Here is a 21,246-nt window from a genome sequence, read left to right as displayed (position 1 = left end):
TCCCAGCATTTATCGCCAGCCTCAAGCTTTCCGATTTTTCCTCCTTTTCCAGCCGCACGTTCGCACACTGGGGGTGGGGGAGGAGGGAAGTGGGGGGGGGTGTAGAGGCGGGGCGGGAAGGTAGCCGGGTCCCTGCGCCGCGCAGCTCTCATTCGCCGCGCTCGGACTCGGGACAAGTTCTCGCGCAGCCGGCTCGCCGCGGCCAGGGCCGGTCCCGGCGGGCGGCGGCGGCGGCGGGGCTCAGAACCGGGCGGGGCGGCGGCGGCGGCGGCGGCGCGGGGACGCGCGCTGTCTCTTTAAGGGAGCTCGGTCTGGGGTGGCGCTTTCCTCCGCGAAGGCTCCTTTGATATTAATAGTGTTGGTGTCTTGAAACTGACGTAATGCGCGGAGACTGAGGTCCTGACAAGCGATAACATTTCTGATAAAGATCCGATCTCACTGCAATCTCAAGCGTCCTCTTTTTTTGGTGCTGCTCGTTTCTCCAGACCCTACGTCCTCCCGATCGCTCTCTCGCCTGCCTATTTTTTTTTTTTTTAACAGAAAACAACACCCCCCTCCCCTCTCCCACCCGGCACCGGGCACATCCTTGCTCTATTTCCTTTCTCTTTCTCTCTCTCTCTCTCTCTTTTTTTATAAAGGGGGGGGGGAGGGAAGAGAAAGGGGGGGAGGCAGGAAAGACCTTTTTCTCCCCCCCCCCCCAAATAATCCAAGATCAACTCTGCAAACAACAGAAGACGGTTCATGGCTCTGGCTGCCGCGCCACCATCTTTCGGGCTGCCGAGGGTGCTCTTGACGATTAATCAACAGGTAAGGAGCGGAGGCCCGGGCGGGTGGCGAGGCCGGGGGGCGGGGGGGAGGGCGCGGGTGCCCCTCTCCCGGGCCCGGGGCGCCGCGACGCTGGTGCTGCGCCCGCGCGTGTGTGCGCAAAATGTGGGCGATCACGAGCGGAGAGCCCTGGGAATTAAAAGTGACTTTCTTTGAGGGGAAAAAAAAAAAAAAAAAAAGCAGAGGGAGAGTGTGCAGAAAGCCAAGCGCAGGCTTCTCGGGTTTCACATGCATTTTCTTTCTTCCTTTTTGCGCGTGTGATTTCTTTCTTTCTTTCTTCTCTTCGGCTTCCCCCCTCCCTCCCCGCCACCTTCCTCCCTCCCCCCCCCCCCCGCCACCCCCTTTTGATGGGTCTAAGGCGTCTGAGCCTTGGAAACAAGCGCCTTCAAACTGCAGTAGCCCTTGGAGTCAGGAGGGTCAAGTTCAGCCGCCGGGGAGGAGGAAAAACAAATCCCCATTTGCCAAAAAAAGAAGTTTCAGGCCGGTACCCCCCTCCCCCTCGCAGCCCCACTCTCCCTCGCTGTCTCTTTCTGGCTGATTTTAATTCTCTCCTACCGGGCGTAGCGGAGGAGCTGGAGGTGGTGGGACCCGAGGGGCCGCCGCCACCGCCGCCACCGCTGCAAGTTTTCTGGGGCTCCTGACAAGCGGGGCGCAGACTAGGCACCAGCATGCAGAGTAGTAAGTTGGGTGAACTTGGGAGGGCTGGGAGGGTCTCAGACGTGGGCCGTCGTAGCGTCCCCGAAGTGAGGAAACGGCACAGGACTGGCGTAGGCTTTGACGAGTTTGCAAAGCCAGGCTTCAAACTTTTTTTTTCCCTGAAAGGCCCAGCTGGCGGAGAGGAGGAGAGAGTGTCGCATCCGCTGATGCACCCGCCTCTGGGGACTCAGGGCAGGTTGGCCGAGGGGTCTGCGCCCTGTCCGTGCCATGTGGCGGGGCCTGGCAGCCAGGGTGCTTCCGTAAGGGCCGAGGAAGGGGCAGGCTTCCTCTGCGGTGTGGATGATGCGCCATGTGTCGCGGGTCCCCGCACAGTGGCCGGTGATTAAATGCCTGACAGCGGTGGGACTTCCAGGCGGACAGGCTCTTCACCTTCTGTCCAGTTCCTGTTTGGGCTCTTGAGAAACACATCTTTGAAAGGCCAAGGCAGGCACCCGTGTCCCTTCAAATGACTCCAGCATTCTAAGACCCAGGAATCATTTGAGAGTGAGACCGAGGTGGGAGCTGTTTGAAGTGCAAAGCTGTCTTTGTGGCTGGGGAAGCTTTTTTGTTAGTACCTGTCTGAGTTGGTGTCAGCTTCTCTCTTTCCCCTGGGAAGCCAGGAACTGTTTTATGGTCCTAGGATTCTAAAGCAATTTAAGTTTAGGGGACAGGAAGAGTGGTGGGTTTTAGAGGGGAATCTTGGACTTATTAAATTTTAGGTTCGCCTTTACTTTCCCATATCTTTTTAGGCCTCAGTATCGATACTGTGGAAGTTGCGAGTAGGAGCGATGGATCTTAACGATGAATCAAAATTGTGGTAGAATATTCACCCTGATCCTAATTTGGAAAATCACGGCTTGAGTTAAATCAAGTAAAGTGAGGTGAGAAGCTTGGCAGAGAAGTTAAATTGGAGAGAAGCAAGGCTGATTCATTGAACTCCTGTAGATGCACTGAACTTTTGTCAACTCACCAGGTGGACAGGAAGGGGTCTGGGAGCCATAATAAGTACAAAGAGAAAATACAGACAAGCCTGGGACAAAATTACAAAAAATGATAACTCTAGATCTGGTTGTGGCTAAGATTTGATTGCCCGAAGAAAAATAAAATCAGAGCCTTCCTTCCAACAACTCCTCAGAGTCCTTCAGCTCTGAAGTGAAAACCTATGGACCTAGCTGGCATCATGTTTCTTGCCTGGTGGTTTTAGGAAAAGTTGATCATTTAGAAAAGGCTGCCAGAGTTAAAAATGCGAGGGGCAGCAAAGGAAAGTAATGCGGGCAGCCAGTTCTTGACGTGGACAAAGTGAGAATGAAAGTTTCTGAACTCAGTCACTGTTGTGAAGTTTCTTACATGCTGCTCATTTGCTTAGAACGCTTTCTCAGATATTCCACCGGTTAATGTGAAAAAGCAAACCAGCTCTAAAACGGTGTGGGCTCCCCCCCCTCCCCCGCCCCAAGTATGCCAGGGTTGTGAATAAATACAGGGTTTGTATGGGAAGATGAAGCGTTTCCTGTAAGTTGTGATGCTGACAGGACAATTTGGAAATGATACCAACATATTGAGGATTTTTTTTTTTTACCTTCAAGTGAAAGTTTATTAACGACGTGCTTAATCTTAGCAAGTCAGACATTTCGTTCTTAGAGCTTACTTCTCCTGAAATTTCACAGCTTCCTTTTAAACTTAGGAAAAGTCTCTAGACATAGTTAAATTTCATGGCTTCCTTTCGAAACTTAGAAAAACAAAATCTCTAGATATATGGTTAAATATACGGGGCCACTAGTGTCCTAAAGTTTGACAATTATTTCTGGATATAAATATTATGAAATCTGGAGGGGAAACAGAGTTTTCATGCCAGCATTATGACTTTCTGAAGCTTCATTAATGTTCTGCTGGCAAAGTGTTATTTACCAACGGGCGAGCTGATGTTTACGGCTTCCTGACATATCTGTTCTGTGTTAGCGTAGAACATATTTCTATGTGTATAGAATACTGGTAGGCACTTAACAGCTAAGCTTGACACTCTCCAAGTAAATGGTGGAACAGCGAATTCCTAACAAAAAGTTTGTTGTACCCTTGAATTCTTGATGTTCTAAGGGTCTGTGCTGATAGTTTTGCTCCTTTTCTTTCAAGGTAACATATAAGGTAAAGCGAGAGGTGTCATAGAAGCTGTGGGGTCTGAGTTGATTTTAGAGCTCAGCGTTTTGATGATTATTAATTTAAATGATCTTATATAATTTCCTACATACTTGCTTTAAAAATGGGTGGAAATCCTTATTAGTGTGCTAATCGTAAGTGAATTACACATGCCTCTACCTTATATTCAGTATTATTTTTGCTCTTTCTTTTAATATCCTGTACCATGCGTGAGATTCGCCTGATTTCCACCGTGTAGTGTAATACTCATAAAGAAATCTTCATTGGTAAGGAAACCCTTCAGAACAGGGAAATGAATTCATCTGTGGAAAAGCTGCTTTTCAGATAGTAGGATTTCAGTGATGTTTATATTATTATTACTGTTATTACCATTATTATTAGATGTGTGTGCAGATACAGAGACACAGAGTTCACTTTGCAATAATAATCTGCACAGTGCAATTCAGAAAGGAAGCTAAAGGGTGTCAGGTTTTACTAAACTCTTATCTTACCTTTCTGTCAAAGTAAATAAACATTCCTGAAAGTTTTTAAAGGACTTGCAACAAGTCGATTTTGAACTAGAACTTTATTTTAAATTCAAAATTAGCGTGAACATTGATAACTGGCTTTTAAAGGGTTTTCACTATACATCTTTTTAAAATTACTGCTTTTTTTCTTTTTCTTTTTACTGAAGTGTGCCTTTGATAACAAACAATAATGTAACAACACCATGCTATTGGGTGTAAAACTTTAAAATAGACTTTAGGAAACTTAGGGGCAGGTGTCTGCTATGGCTTTAAAGGGAAAAATAATTTTTTTTTTTTAACTAAGTGATGCACTTAAAAATAAAATGACTGGCTCTCACTAAAACATTCTTATTGAGATATTCTCTGATGTGTAAAATGAAGCCATTCATTCATCCGACTGACAACTTTCCACTTGGTATTTGCCTTTGCTTTATTTAGTTTCCGCAGAACAGTTAGTGTGGTGGCCTGCATCTGTTTTTGGCAGGCGTAGAAAACTATAAACTTAGACAGTTCTGTCCTAAATATTGCAGCTCACAAGTTACAATCAATTTGATAAAAACAGGCAAGTTTTTATGGGCTTGCTTTCTGTTGTTCAACCTCGGTCCATCTTTCAGGTAATAGAGGCCTCTTTTTCTCTTTTTCTGGTTATAACTACTAACAGCATTGCTGACTGATTTTGAGTCTTGTTTACTCATATAGCTTCCTTATTTGCTATTTATTGACAATTGGGGGAACTTAATGACGGCATCTCTAGACTGGGTTTTATTTTGATTGCTATTCCATGTGATAACTACATGTGTCTTTTGAGAGCATCATACACAAAAATATGAATTCTTTGTTACTAGCATGGTTATGATTTCTGCAGTTGTAGGGTCCTTCTTAGAAATAGTAGAAAGCCTTTATATCATTTGAAAGTACAAATTTCATCTAATTGTCTAAAGATCCTTCCTTGAAATTGTGATGTGTAGAGAAGACTAAAGGATTTTCCAATTATTTATGTTTAAAACAATGGACAAAGTTTTTAAGTAATTATCAAACTTATTTGTATCCCAAAAGTGCATTGAAGTAAATAAGCTAAAATGCCAATTGTTGTTCTGTACTACTGTTAAGTGGCAAATGATGCCGAAGAGTGAAAAACCACTTAAAAATTTGTCTTCAAATGTAAGTGGGTCGTAAGCCTTTTATTGTTTCTGTATGGAATATTCTATTAATTGTACATAGGCTTTTATAGCAATGTCTTCAGTGTTACTATTATGGGACCCCTTTCTAGTTGGCATATCACACAGTGGGTCTCAGATTCCTGGGAACTGAGTTCGTTGGTCTTTGGTTTGATTCTTGGATGCGTATTATACTAATACAGAACTTGATTTAGGTTAGAAGGAGATCTTTGGGCTTAAGGAGTCTCCCTTATTGAATGTGCAGAAGGATTTGTGGATGAAAATTATTTGGATTTAAAGATAGATGACGAGTGCTGGCTGGTCTCTGCAGCTATAGTAGCTGTTATAGCAGCGATGTCTGTTTTTTCTTACCCACCTTCTTTTTTATTCAAGAGCACAAGTCCAAGTAACAAAAAGAAAGTTGAAATTATCTATGTACTTCAAATTTGAAGCATCATTGGAAATCATTTTCTGAATCAAAGCAATAATTGAAATACTAATAACAAAATATCCTAGACATGCCATTAAGGATATGCTTTTCTTTCCTAAGTGTGTTTCATTAAAAAACAAAACAAAAGTTTTCATTTTTAAAATGTTTCTAGCTCTTTAAAAACCTGCAGTAAATACTTTACAAGTGGCTAGACACCTTCCCTGGTGGTTTAGTTTATACAAGCAGGAAACTTTCTCTCCTACTCTTTCTCTCTCTCTCTTTCTTGTTTTCTTTAAACCAACTGACGTAATGCCAAACTTTGCTTTAAAAGAACAGACAGAAGTAATTGGTAGCTTTTAACTTTTAATAATGTTCTGGATTGGTTTTAGTGGCCAAAATGCCATTTAAAAAAAAAAAAGTTCAAGTAAAAACGGGCTTGTGGCCTTAGGAAGAAAGGCTCTGTTGATGCAGTTATTTTTATTCTTGTTTTTCAATCTGTTATTAAAAATCTTTCCTGCTGAGCACTGCTGGATTTCTCCAATTGCTCTTTGTGATGGTTGGTGCATTTCAGGTTACCATAACTTAAGCAGATTTTGGGTTTTGAGGGGAGTGGGCATTTGTGTGGCGTTATTTCTTACTTATTTGGGGGGAAAAAACAAAAAAAAAACATTTGTTTTTATTTCAATAGAGATGAATAAATTAAGGTTATCAGTGGTGACAGGTCAATGAATATGGTAATATAAAGACTGCTACTACACCTGTTAGCAAGGGCATAAAATGTAGAAATTTAATTGTGACGTTAATCATTTTTAAGGGAAGAGAAAGGAAAATAGGTAAAACTTTCTAAAATATATATTTTTAAATTGAAAGCATTAATTTTCAGGGTTAGGACTTTTTCTACCGGCGGTTCCTCTTTCCTTACGATTTTAGATGATTCATTGAAACTCTTATTTATCGCACATACATTATTCAGTTTATTTTGTGTTTTTTAATAATCATGTTTTCTCTTCCTGACCTTACACAGGCAGTCAGAGCTTTCTCTAGTTAAGAGCTATCTTGGTGATGTTGACTGACATCAGGGCAGCTTTGGAAGCGCGTATGTAGGGAAATCTTTTAAAGAGCAGAAAGATTGGTGCCAATTTTTTTCTTCCTTGAGGGGGTGCCTTATCCACCCAGAAACAGCCCTCTGCCCCATTTGGGATGAAGTATTGACATTTCTGATGTCCGCCCTTTGTGAGGTTTAAATCTTATGGTTGCTTGTTCTCAACTTCGCTTTTGCCTCAAATGTATTCCTGCGTGAATTTCTTTTTCTGTATCCAGAGCGTATTTAAGGAATAATATATAAGAAAAATAGGTGTCACGCATGGGAACAGTATAGTCTTTAAAACGTTTGTAATTATCATAAAAAGTATCCTGCATATTTGGGGCAGATGAAGTGTTCTTTGCATAGACCTTTGACAGTTTTGATTTACTTTACGTGGTTCTCAGTTTTTCTTGTGAGAGCTACAGACTCTAGTTCAAATCAGAGGAATTCCTGCTTTGCTAACTGCTCCTTTACTGAAGGATTTGTCAGGAAAAACTTTAGGACCGTGATCACTGTGCGGTTCACACCAGCACAGTGACAGTATCTTGGAGTAAATCTTGATGCATTTTATTTTTTACGAAGTTTTCAAACGTAATTTCAAGTTGGGAGTATGCCTGTCATTGAATTTTTGTTTAACGGACGTCGGTTTGTACTTCAAAACTGTGGGAAAAGTAATAAAATTTAGAAGCATGGAAAAAGAGAGAGGGAAGTTTTTTAGAGCTGCAATCCTTTAATATCAGCAGTTCGTTTACTGTTAAGTGGTGGGGAGGGGTCGGAGGAGGCTTTGTGGAAGATGATACAAAAAAAAAAAGTCCATCAATTGCGCATATGATCCCCTCCCCTTAAGGTTTACTTAAACATTATGTTTCAGTTTTGCCTGAAACCATTCCGCACCACCTCTGCTCCAAGAATCCACCACTATCTTGGTTCCTGAGAGATTAAGGATGACAGTTTCTGTTATATAATGAGCAGCAGTTTTGTTTGAACAAAGGTAACATACTTTGATTTGTGTAATTTTTTTGGTAGTTAGTTGTAAGATACCCATAATGCGAAAGGAGATCTAGCAACATAAATGCCTGCAAATGCTTGACGTATCCATGGTAGCTCTACCGTGCTTAAATTATTGCTGATACATGTGCATGCTATTATATGTGTGGTTTATGCATGTGATGTATGTGAATTTATAATACTTACGTACACCTTAGTGGTGGAATCTTAAAATATGCTAGACCATCAACGCTTCACTTTAAACATGAATCTTTTCGGGAGATACATATGACCTACTTTATAAAGTCTAGAAGTTTGAAATGAGTATGGAGTGTAATTATAATAGATCTGTCATTATGATAATACTTACATCTACTTTGAATTTAATACAAAATGAAAAAGACTATAAATCAAAATACCACCTCTCAATGTAAGAAATGCTTCTGAAGATCATATTTTTTTAAGTGCTTCATTTCTTATGAGGGGAGCAGTTAAGTGGCAGTGCTGTTTCTGAATATATTTTTAATAGGCTCGCACTTTATAGTTTACAATTCTATCTCCTCAAAACGTTATGTAGAAATAATATGGAACATGTAAAGACTCTGTACTATGACCCAATGTGTTTTTCCCTAGGGTGATGGATTCTCTGCGTCACCCAAATGTGATGCTATTTGCCAGGCTTGTAATACTGGTTTTGAATACTGGTTTGTATGTCCTATTTCAGTAAGCAACACAATATAACAACTTTGGTATCTAGGTAGTTGACACAGTCAAAATAGGCTCTGGAAAATGTTCCAAATACTTTTTAGTAAATTAGAAGTTAACTTACATAGTCAATGTATTTAACACTTGAATAAACAAATGATTCCCTTTTAGCTTTTTAAGCCTGCTCTACTAGGTAGTGTTAGAAAGAAATATACAGGCGCTCATAGTTTTTCGGTTTCTTTTTTTCTTTTGCTTGTAGGGAGCATGCTTCTCTGATTTGCACTTATAATTGTTTATCTGTTAATTACCTTGTATTCATAATAGTGAGTAGCATAGTGTTTAAGGAAAAATACAAACACATTCATATTACCTAATGTATATTTTCCAAAGCTTTTATATCATATATATATTGTCCCAAGCTTTTAGAAAAAACCTTAATAAGGTTATATAATTAAATTGAGAATTATAAGACGATAGGTAACATCACAGTTGCTTTTAAAGCACTAAATGTATTTTAACTGTAGCAAAAAAGGAGATAAAATGGATTTAGCCTCAGAGCTGTTTTCAGTTGTAGAATTTGGACAGAATGTATGCAACTTGCAAATCAACAAACATTCATAATATAACATGTGCTTCTTGATTAGATTCTGCAATATGGCTTTCTGTGAATTCTTATGAATCACTAGTTCATTTCTCCTTATGGAAGCATGTATTACATCTGAGATCAGATATATCTATAAATACAGTGTAAATATATACTGCAGAAGTTAGTTTATGGAATCTAATTTCTCTATTACATGACACACTTCACGTGCAGAGGAATCAAGCATTACTAATCTCGTTTTAGCTTTATTGCTCGCAGAGGTATGCACAAATGCAGCTTATGAATTTTTGACTTCATTTTAACTCTTCGTACACATACGTGCACATATTCATATAGGACGTTTTTGCAGTACAGGCACTGCATGGAATTTTAACTTTCTACATATTTTTTTTAAAATGACTTTCGTCTTCGTAATGCCCGTTTTGATTACTTAATGTGTTCCAACACCTATTTCAGGTTAATTTAGCTTGTAGTTTTGGTTCCAAAATGAGAGTGAGCTTGGAAAAACAAATTAAAAACCAACTTCTCCTTGTAGCTGCTCTGTGATGTCATTATCCACATATCATCTTTAGCTCTGAAACATGTAGAAATAAACGCATCAGCCCACTTTTCTCATGACACTGAGTTCAGAACATATAAAGCATCCAAAAGGAGATTTGGGCATTTGTTTCCCCTTACTTTTTGATGCCATTAAATATTTTTGAATGAGAATTTCGCTCACTTTACTTTTCAAAGATACCATTCGGTTAATGGAAGTCAAGACTGATCATATATGTCAGTTTTAACAAAGCCCATGTTATTTTATTTCCTTATACATGGTCTGATTGCTGAATGTTTGGTAGCTCATTATCAGTTATTTTCAGATATACCCTTGAGGTCTTTCTAAATCATATGTCAATTCTGTATTTGCTGAATTTTTATATTAATAATTAGCTTTAAATTATAGTGTAAAATTAAAAAAAACCCAAGTGATTATGTTTAACACTGCCTTGAATTTATTGGAATTATTGTCTTTTTAAAGACTGTTGCAGATGTTTCTCCTCAGTTCTGCAAACTTTGGTGAGTTTTAGAAAATAATTCTCTGAGGTAGATGGGGCCAGTAGTTACATGCACAAGTAGTGGGTAGTATGAAACATTATTTTCTTTAACTGATAAGTAAATAGTAAGAGAAATTTCTCCTTTGCATTTCGAATGAAATTTGTACTGCATTTTTTGCAAGTGAGTTGTGATAAATTACTACACGGTACATGTTTATAGTCATTGAGACCTCAGTTAAAATAAGATGTTTATTTTATTCTGTATCCTATCACTGTTTATTCAACTTTTGAATGTCTTATTCTTGAGATCATTTGAGCAGTTGAAAATGTGTGCTAATTATTTACAATACATTTTACTTTTCACTTGCGCTTTGATAAGCTTTACAAAAGAAAGCTGGTCACAGAAGAAATTTCAGGCCAATTGCAAAAAAGTCATGATGCACACATATTATACGTAAATGAGTGTATATGATTTTGCATGTTCATTCTGACAAATTTTAACTTTTAAGTGTTACACAGATTTGTGTACAATCATGTGGACACATACACTTTTTACTCCCAGAATAGTTCACTATATCAGTGGTAACATTTAGCTATGTGTACACCTGCTCTTCTCACACCCCAAATAGTTAAACATCTCCTTGACAATACTAACATTTTAAAATTGAGTGCAATAATGATTAGAAATGGAGAGTGGAGGGTTAATGTTACTGTAAGCAAGTTTTCCTCTTTTTTGGCTTTTCGCATTTTCAGTTCCCTCTCCAAAGAGATATATCTGAACAGAAAGGGGGCCAGGCAACTCTACAAGCCATTCTAACATAAGGAACAAGTGTTACACATGACTTTTTTTATTAATATATTTTTGAAGGAAAGCTTTGACCCCCTTACCTGTGGTACTTGGGAATTTTGGATTCGAGTCCAACGGATCCCACTCATCAGTTCTGTTTTTGTGCAACAGGAAGCATTCTGTAGCTTCTGGTGCACTACTGGGCTGTTTTCCTTCAGGAGTGGTTGTCCTGTAAGATAATTTGGAATTTGAGAATACAACTAGGCTTTTTTCCCCTTTTGAAAATTCTCTGAAAATTTTTCAGAAGGGGAAGCAGAGATTATGGGCAGCATGATGTCGTTCATTTTAGGATGCTAAAGAAAATTATGCTGAGACCAAGCACACTTCCTCTGGATTATTCTGCAATGCTTTATTAACCATTTTTTCCTCTTTTTTTTTTTCTCCTGGTTGGGATCTAATATTTCAGTTTCTGGAGTAGTGAGGTGTTCCCCTTTCAGTGAACACATGTGTTAGCCGTAGGATTTTTTTACCACTCTTTCTTTGTAATACTTATATATTGGAGGGGATAGTATAAGAAGAGGAAAAACTACACACTGTAAGATAATGATTTGATTTTGTTGTTTGCTGTTGAGCAGGCCTTCCTTTGCCATTCCATCTCTCTGAGGAAATGCATTGAATGAAATTAAATAAAGTGGTGGAATAATTCTGAAACAGTTGTAAGTACCCAGTGTGACATATTTCTGGTAAAACGATGAAGACAAGTTTAGTTACTGACTGCTCTCACCAAGCTCTGTATTCCAAGTTTATAAATCTATATTTGGCCATTTGATCACAGATAATGCTGGAAATGCGTTCAGGGAATATGTGATTGACCATCTGATGAGAGATAATGCTTGAAATATATTCAGGGACGGCCGCACTTGAATAGAAGGTTCTCACCCTCCGTGTGTTTTAGAATCACTAGAACTTGAATGGCAGATATCATAATACCAACTCTTTGGGGTCTTTGGTTAAGAGTTTTCACTTGTTGTTTATGTTAACTTATATTCAGTAACGTCAAACAAAGGCTGCTTAACAATGTATTTGTGCTTTGAGCTAGTTCAGTTATTATAGCTCCATAAGTGATTGCATTTCCATCAAGATTTAGGGGATAGGTAAACTAGAACTGAAGTGAACTACCATGCAATAGTTCTGAGGTTTGACATTTGTAACCGATTTTTAGAAGCTATGGAACAAATATAATAATAGGTAACGTGATTACCTCTTATAAAAAGTTAGTTCTGTGTTTCATGTCTAGGAAAATACAGCCGTGAATGTTTGCTTTTTGTATATTTTGTCTCCAAGCAGAAGAAACTGACAGTTTTATGCTTTAAGTGCTGAAAGTTGTTCTTGGCTATGCAGTCCCTGAGTTAAATCATTGAGATGTGAACTTAAATTTTTGTCTTTAAAAAGTTAGAAATTTTTAAAACGAATTAAGCTTCCATTATTTCCAAATTAACCTCCTGCGTTCTGGATTGGTTCTTAGAGAAAAATTTTCCAAATTCACTTGGATTGCTTGAAATCCATTGATTTGGAAATATTTGACTTTTTTTTTTTTTAACGCTTTCTTTCATAAAAGAGGTGAAATAGTTCATCGTTTATGAGAAACACTGGTTAGTTCCCATAAGATGCAAGTTCATTTTGTATTCATCTTGCATTTGTTTTTTCTTCTGCGTTGTCTACTCAAAAACTTTGAAACATCAGAAATTAAGATTTCAGGGATTTCACAGGGATTTCAGCACTCGTGCCACACCTCTCTGTGATAGGATATTTTGGTCATTTCTAAAGATTCTTGGGCCAATACCCGAGGAAAAAATCTTTCATTTGTCATTTTAGTACTTTTATTTTTACTTCAAAAAGACTGGTGTTTGAAAATCCTATACTCATGTATTCTTTGTAGTTAATTGTAAGATACTATGAACAGAGTAAAATAGCCTGACCTTTAGTTGTTCTCTTTTAAATCTTACACAATTTGTATCTAAGAACTTGATAGAAGGAAAAAAGAAAAAAAATACCTTAACCAGCTTTGAGATCAGGGTAAGATATTTCTGTGGACTTTTTCAAAAGTAAAGAGAGAACATAACTACTATCAGTGCACAAGGGTTAAAATAAACCTGTACATAGTGGAGACTCTAATCTGACATTTTAGTGTAAAGTTGTTTTAGTGTAAAGAAAAGTTTTCTCTGATTTCCCTCTACATTTTTTTTTTTGCCAACTGTGTTCAAAATTACAGTTATGTACGTATAAAAAAAGTGTGCTCCTATAAAGAAGTGATAGCTCTGCAAAATCATCTTAAAGACTATTAAAAATATTTTCTTTTGGAACAAATGCTCTAGGTGCTAAAGAAATAAATAACAAATCGCAAACTTAATATCCCTAACATAACAAAAAAAAAAATGAAAAAAAATATCCCTAACACATCACAGACGCTATTCACTGGAAAGTGGAATTGACTGAGGGAGCATATTCTTTCCACTCCTACCCGAGTGTATTTAACAGTATTTTGGTGTCTCCGCTAGTGGAAATGTGGAGAGTTCATCCAGCCACCTCACTGTTTCCTGTGATGTCTGGCAAACATTTTGCCAGAACTTTTTTTGCAATATAATCAAAATGGTGTGGTGGAATTACTATAATATGATGATTTAAGATCATATTTAGCGTGTTATTTTGAAAGTGCAATTTTCAAAATGTACCTACTTGGTATATAATGGAAGAACCAGGACAACGTTTTTGGATTTGATTCAAAAACCTCTACAGTCCGATAAATGATACCAAATTCAACAGATTGTTTTATCGTTTCTTGATGTTCGAGAAAATGGAGTTCATTTATGCAAAATTGTGGAAATAATTGGTCGACTTTTTATTTTGACAAAAGAAGGTCATGTAAAAAAAGTTAGCAAACTCTCGAGCTAACAGGAAATACGTTCTATTTCACAATTAGGTTGCATCAGTTAAAACCACGTACAAAAGGAAATAAACAGAAAAGTAAATCCCCTGTTTGACGTCAGACGTAAGGTGAACAGCATCACCTGTGATAGAATTCTCTTAGTTCTGGGCTTTTGTGCTAAAAAGCTGTGAACATCTTTACTAGTGTTCATATTACATTTTGTGTGCACGAGTGTACATTGTTCTGCTTCCCACGTCAGGGTAAACGTGGCACTCACTTTGGGTGTCTTTTAATGCTCTTTGCTCTCGGAAAGTAGACCCTAGCCAATGAAACACATATTTTTCCAAAGGCTGAAGCTTTCCTTGGATGGGCGGTCTAAAATCGGTTGTTGAAGTTTGGTTTTGTCTCTTTGTTTACCTTTAATTCAGCTATAGCCAGAGTGATCATAGGCCGTATTTTATTTATAATAATAGAAGGAATATTTGCGACTGTCCCTTCTAGCAGGATCATCTAATTTTACAAGTAGAAACACTCAAGATTAAACAGTCAAGTAAGTGACTTGCCCAGGATCATACAACTGCTTAGGTAAAGAATTAAACTAGAGCAAGTGTCTGATCATCCTAATCTATGCAAAAATCCTAGATGGTTTTGATGGTTCTTGCTGAAATCTGCCTAATATTTGAAATTTATTAATATTTATTTTTCTTTCTGTGAATTGAGATGGGAATAGACTCAGAATATCTTTTATTAGTATGGAAAGAATACTAATTATTATAATAATACTCACATAATGAATCAGTAGTTATATCCATATGTTTGGGCTTCCAATACCTTATGAAAGTAAGACAATCAAATGTTTAGTTCAGAAGGTAGGCCAGAAAGTTAAAACATTACTGAAAAAGATCTAGGCTTAATGTTTTTTACAGACACCAGAGCCATAGAAGCTTATTTGGACTCATTTATATAACATTAAATTGGGACTAAAAAACTTGTTATTGGTTATAAAATGGTCATTAATAAGAAGTTAGTTTGGATTACTTTTCTCCCTTCAGTTTAAAATACCTTCAACATTCTCCAACATGGAAGGCCAATTTTTTAAAACAATGGGCCTTCTGAATTAAGAATTTTTTTTTATCTTCTAAGAAACTGAAATTCGTAATAGCCATCCATAATGGCAGGTTGAAAACCCTAGGCACTGTCTATGAGATTAGGCCTGAAATATGCAATTAGTTATTAAAAAGTGGTTGAGAAACCGTTTGTGGCATTTTACATAAACTCCACAGCATTTGTAAAAATGAATTAATGAAAGAAAAATAAAAGGACTTCATCTATTTTAAATCCTTTTCTTATTCTGTCTTCTGGATGGTAAATTTCTGCTTCAAATGGAGTGAAAATGAAGTACTTTAAAATGTACATTTAAGCTGTTTATTTTCCCTTTAGAATTTCTCTAAGTTCTATTTTTACCCATGACCTAACTGTACAAGAATACAATTAATGTTTCTTTATTGTTGGTTGATTAAAAGTAAGCTAATTTTAATCTTTTAATTTGTTGCATTGGAAATTCCAAGTCTTCTTAAGTTTCTCAAGTATTTTATTTACACTCCTTGCTTCTTCTTACCTTTCAGTACTCATACTTACATTGTACAATATAAAAGGAAAATGCAACACCCTCTCCCCATTCATTGAAATTCACAATTCATGACTCCATTGCCAGTGGGGAAAAAATATTCAGTTTTGGGTTTTAATGGATGGTAGTTAATGCCATGCACATTTTTCAGTTTTGGGTTTTAATGGATGGTAGTTAATGCCATGCACAAAGATATTGGACCCAAAACATATAACCAAGTCTTTTTCTGAGGAATGTTCGAGAAAAAGCTTTGCGAAAAATTCGGATATGGGCATCAGACCTTGGAAATGGGTTGAGTTGGTCCAGTGTCTCCATGAGAATCTAGTTCTTCCTGAGTTGCAAGGTGTAAGGATTCCCCGTCAGTCTGACTTGCATTTGCATGGATTTTTTGCCTGTTTACATCTCAGCCAGAGGGTGGACTTGCCATCTAGCTTTTGTGTTTGTTTTGTTAATACTTCTTTCAGGTGAAAACCCTTTATAAAGGTCTCTAAATAGTTATTCCTTTAAAATGGAATAGTTTGCGTGTGGAAAATAATTCCATATTCACTCACTTAAAAATAATCAGTTAAATCAGAGAGTAATAGAATGATCTTAAACATTACAGAAGGGTTCTTCTAAAATGGTTTAAGGACTCATATTAACGATTATGCAGATTGTCCCACACAGGGTCTGTTTGTTGGTGTGATGGATGCTATTTAGGGAAAGGCTGAAATCTTCCATTATTATTACACAACTTCCTAGGTTTGTTTCTTCTCCCTCTCTGGCTGTTGTCTCTTTTGTACTTAATTTTTTCCCCCTTGACTGTGAATTACAATTTAACATTACATGTACACTGGCAGAACCAGAGGCAAAACTATTGATGCCTACCCTAGTATTTCTTAATCATGCTCTCAATATTTTCTTAGATTTTATTTTTCTACTTGACTCTCACCTTCTTCTCCAAATGTCTTTTTCTTCTTTGACCTTAGGACATTGCAACTTGACTGTGTACCTTTGGACATTGCCGTCAAAAACATGGCTGCCACTCTGGGCTTTGTTTATTAGAACGTACTTTTTTGTTGCCTTTTAAAACCGGTGAAATCCAGTTCAGGTTTAAATAAGATGAGATATGAGATTTTTATTTTATTTTTTTTCCTTCCACTTATAAAGGCATTTGCTTTTCAGATAAATCAGTATGCACCTTATTTTACCCCTCCTTCCCCCATCCCAGTTATGCTAATGTTATTATTATTATTATTATTTTTGGCTAGGTCCTATCTCAAACCTTCTTCATTTTAGACTTCTCCTCACAAGACATATTTGTGAACAAAGACTTTGCTGGATGTTTTACAGAAGACAATTAAATGGCATTATCTTCTGACTATTAGGATTATAACCCAAGTGCAGTGATTTAAGGAGCATTTTTAGAATCTAGTAAATACCCCCATTGAAATTCTGTAGCTATTATATCGATTACTGAAGCTAGAGAGTTGGTTGGGGGTTAAACTCTGGACTGACTTTGGGTAACAACTGACAAATGTAGACTGTATCTCCTATAAGAGTTTAGAAAAAGGCAAGGTAATACAGAACGAAAGGCTACTCTTTATTTCCAGATGAATTCATTGTGTACTTGGCATGACACAGTCAAAACATTGCTCTTTGAGATTTATTAATTGGAATGTTTCTAAATCAGATATGAAATCCCTTTTCCTTTTACAGATAAAATATAAACCTATTCAGATATAAAAATACCCTTTGAGGGCAGGCCACAGTGGCTCAGCAGGGAGAGTTCTCGCCTGCCATGCCAGAGACCCAGGTTTGATTCCCGGTGCCTGCTCATGCAAAAAAAAAAAAAAAAAAAAAAATACCCTGTGATACAGAAAATACTGAGTACCTGAACCTGGATTTCTTTTCTTGTGGGTCTCTGTCAACCAGTAGAATGTGCCAGGCTTCTGCCATTTTATTGACACTGATGTTTTGAAGATGCCAGTGTCCTCACGGTCTCTCCTTTCCACTGTATGTCGCAGATGAATTGGAGCGATAATCTCATCTGTCCTCATCTCTCTGGTCTCCTCCTTATCTCTGCACTTTTGGTCTAGGATTTTATGCCTTCAGCTATTGATCCGAATGAAGTAGCCCCCAGAACCTTCACCTTTAGACCTAACCAGCGTCTGAATTCCAATATCGTGGTCTTCAGATTCCATAAGTACTCACTTAGAAACCTGTTCATCATCATTACCTTGGCGTCTGGACCCTGCCCTCTGCTCCCAATTTACCATTCCATCTGTACAACTTTGTGTGTTCCAAGTCAGTGTAGTGCTTACCAGTCTCAGCACATTTCCAGACCAACCTTGGTTTGTGCTCTTCCTTCTTTGCGAAATGCCTTTCATCCATCCATAACTGTAGAGGTTCTACCGATTCCTCGGTTATTGACATCTGTACTGCTGCTTCTAAAGCCTCCCTGGTTCTGCTCAATTAGATTTAACATCCGCTGCCCAGCGCTCCCACCTATTTGTGGCTTATCCCAAAATCCACCAGGCATTGTGGATGCCCGTTTATATTTCTGTTTTCTTTACAGTGCCTTGGATATAGTAGTTTCTTAAATGTGCTGCATTTAATCGACACATGGGGAAAGAATGTTTTAGCCAAAGAATCTAGGATTTTCACGTTTTGAGACAACCATAAAATTGTGTTGTCAGGTTTTAGAGAGGAGAAGGTTTATCTGATGTTGCATGGTTAATAGATGTTCCTTCAAGTTTTGCCCTAACGTAGTTCTCCTATTGCTGGTTATGGCTTAACATATCGTATTCTTCAAAGTGCCTGTAAGTCTTGCCTTTTAGTGATTGATATTTAATGATGTGACAATGGCTGTGAGACTGAGGCAAAGAGAGGCCCAAATACACTTGCAAACCACAGAAAAATGAAAATGCAGACCTGCCTGTTGTGCTTTACTTTTATTGCTCCTGAGACACTACGAAGTACAAGATGATAAATGAATGTGCCCTTCAAACATTAGATAACAATGCTAGGCTCCAAGGTCATGACTCAGAAATGTGCAGCTTTAATTTCCATGTGTTGAATGTCTTTCAGCCCAAGTGTGTGTTGTGTTGTGGTGATTGAAGACAGTGGCTTATGGATTGGCTTTAGGATGAAGGTTACCTGTCACTGGGTCTCATGCTGGGATGCTAAAGAAGCAAGCATGATTTAGACCTACAGGTGCTCTAACAAGGATATTGATAGATAGATTTAGTCAGGAACTGAACAGAACCATATGTAATTCTGCTCTGGGATGCCCTGGCATATGGCAGTGAAAGAATATTGGACTCCCCTTTGCTCATTTTAGCATCCATGTCTCCTTGAGAGATGGCCAATAAAGTGATAACTCAATAATAGCTGCTAAGGCATTTTTCATGTTGGAACAAGAATGCCTGAGAATACTTTGAGTGCTTGATTTTTACTAATCACTTTTAATTTCATCTTGAAAGCAGAAGGATAATTTTGAAGTGTTTTTTTTTTAAAGACTATATCCTTGGTCTTTTCTTTGTATTTTTTTTTTAATGAAAAAACTTCCTTTAATCTGAGAATTGGGAAGTCCCTTTGATTTAATATATGACTCTGTTAAGTACTTAAATATTATTTTAAACAGTTACAGAACATTCTTAAGACTTGCTATTATTGTGCCTTCCCAGAACCGTATGGATGAAAACTATGAAGGGAAAGCTAAAGAGAGGATCTATGCGATGAATTTCTTTGCTTGTAGGGCAGTTCATTACTTGTAGGACTTTGCATTTGTCTATTTCTTCTTTAAAAACAAAACATTCCAAAGCTTCTTAGAAACCTTAGCTAATTACATATTTTCAAACATACATTTCTGATGTCACCTTCTATCTCTCAGCACCTTTAAAAATCCTTTGAAGGAGATGGTTGAATTTTTCAAAAATAATAGCTACCTGAATGTTGCAGACTCTTTAAGTGACAGGAGAAAGTACTTCTCCGGAGAGTACACTCTAGTTAATATGTGGGGTTTTTTAAATCCTCTGTAGTTTTCCACAACTGAAGGGGTGTGCATACTTTTGGTTGGAAGTGAGTAGGCGAAATTCAGTCCTGGGGTTCTGGTAGCCTTGGCGGCTTAGAAACCTCTTTACTGAAGTTTCATAATCCCTGACCTCACTGTCCAGCTCTTGTGTCTGCTAAATGCAGAAATAGAGGAAGGAAATGTATGTTTTGGCTTCATTAAAATGTTTCTTATCAGACTGTATGTAGGAGGAGGGGACGCTGTTGAAGATACCTCTACTTGCCAGCTGGGCGGCCTGGGTGCTGGACTAGTTTCCTGCCTCTTAAAGCTGTGTGGTGCCCTTTAATGATGAGAAGGACATTAAAAATGTGTCGAGTTTGGAGCTTAATGTTTTCTTTTGTGAATATCAGGGAGCAGAGGGTATGCAAACTTTGCCAAAAGGCTGGACAGAGTTTGCATAAAAATGAGCTACATGTAGCAACAATTGATTTGGTGGCTGCACATCTTTCCCTGATCACTGAATACAAGGGAGAGCAACCATGGACCATAGGGAAGTTGTGCAGACAACAGAGAGACTTCCTAAGAGGTTAGTCTTCCATTCGGGTGTCTAACCTTCTGTGTCCCGCCTACCTTAATAAGATGATAATGATTCATATTTATTGAGCACCCTGCCACGTCTTTTGTCTCACTTGAGATGGGAACTGCTGTCATCGTCATTTCACAGGAAGGGAGGGAATTGGGGCTCAAGGGAGTTTCATAAATTGCCTTGGATCCAACAGCCAGAGCCAGCAAGTAGCAGATTCAGAATTTGGACCCAGGGAGTCTGCCCGAGAGCAGGGAGCTCTTCCCGCTAAGCAGTTAATTCCACTTAATTTTTCATCTGGTGCATGGGCAAGGTTGGAGTTGTCTGTATCTTCCAGGATGTTTCAAAGACCAGGCGACATTTTCACATTAGCACTGTTCCAGTCTGCTTTCCTCTTTGCTCATTGGCAGGGAGAGAAAACCATTGCCTTTGAACAGAAAACGTTTTAAACTGGGCTTTTCGAAATAATTTTAGAAACGTCCCACTTGTGTTCCTTCCATAGAGCTAGCGGCAGCCTCCTGTAAAAAGTCTGTATAAGTGTAAGTAACTGACTCTTCTTGGCTCAATTACAGTAAAAAGGCTGTGGTCAGCATTCTCGGGAAGGGGAAGTTGTTGAATGACACGGGGATGCAGTCCTGTCCTGCTAATCCTTCTGGCTTTGTGTTTCTTAATATATTTGCACTCCTGGTAACTGCCCCCTGCTCCAAATGGGGACTTGACAGCGTGGAATTCTAACTTGGCTTATGCATGTTTCAAAGACATAAAAAAGAAAGGTTGGTTTGGGTTAGAGTTAAAAACAAAAATCAGCTAAGTACTGTTGCATTTTTAAAAATAGCAATTGCTATTTTTGTGAATGAGATTTAAAGACCCACTGTGTTTGGGTGGGTAGAAGAGTCACACAAGTAGAAACCAAGTATACGCTTTTTTTTTTCTTTTTGGTTTTATTTTTAAGGAGAAATTACACGCACACACACACAATCTGAACTGCCTATCAGCAACAGAAATCGGATTCCATTTTCTTTTAACTGATTCGCGAGGAGCTGCAGTCTGAGCGAGCCGGGGTCGCATCTTGGAAGAGGGCTTCTGTCTGTGGCCCTGCCTCCAAGGCTGCTTTGTGTGTGTGGTCGAGTGCGCATTTGCACGAACC

The 21,246-nt window shown here is 38.4% G+C and overlaps 1 protein-coding gene across 8 annotated transcripts in view; it reads left to right on the top strand.

Moving 5' to 3' along the window:
* The first annotated feature begins 300 nt into the window (after positions 1–300).
* The window catches only part of TRPS1 (transcriptional repressor GATA binding 1), a 236,890-nt gene continuing 215,944 nt past the window's right edge, over positions 301–21,246 (top strand). For 2 of the 8 annotated variants that reach the window (XM_077167515.1, XM_077167510.1), the window contains exon 1: positions 301–807. Coding sequence is in view for 1 of the 8 variants with exons in the window: in XM_077167514.1 (XP_077023629.1) it covers positions 1,494–1,503 (10 nt within the window). In the remaining 7 variants the exon portion in view is untranslated. Of the gene's footprint in view, positions 808–1,211; positions 1,504–1,547; positions 2,403–6,393; positions 7,841–21,246 lie in introns of those variants that run through there. The other 6 variants (XM_077167514.1, XM_077167512.1, XM_077167517.1 and 3 more) reach the window with 3 other exon arrangements.

Source organism: Tamandua tetradactyla, chromosome 6 (assembly GCF_023851605.1).
Source record: "Tamandua tetradactyla isolate mTamTet1 chromosome 6, mTamTet1.pri, whole genome shotgun sequence".
NCBI lineage: Eukaryota > Metazoa > Chordata > Mammalia > Pilosa > Myrmecophagidae > Tamandua > Tamandua tetradactyla.
This window is presented reverse-complemented; position numbering and strand designations above follow the sequence as displayed.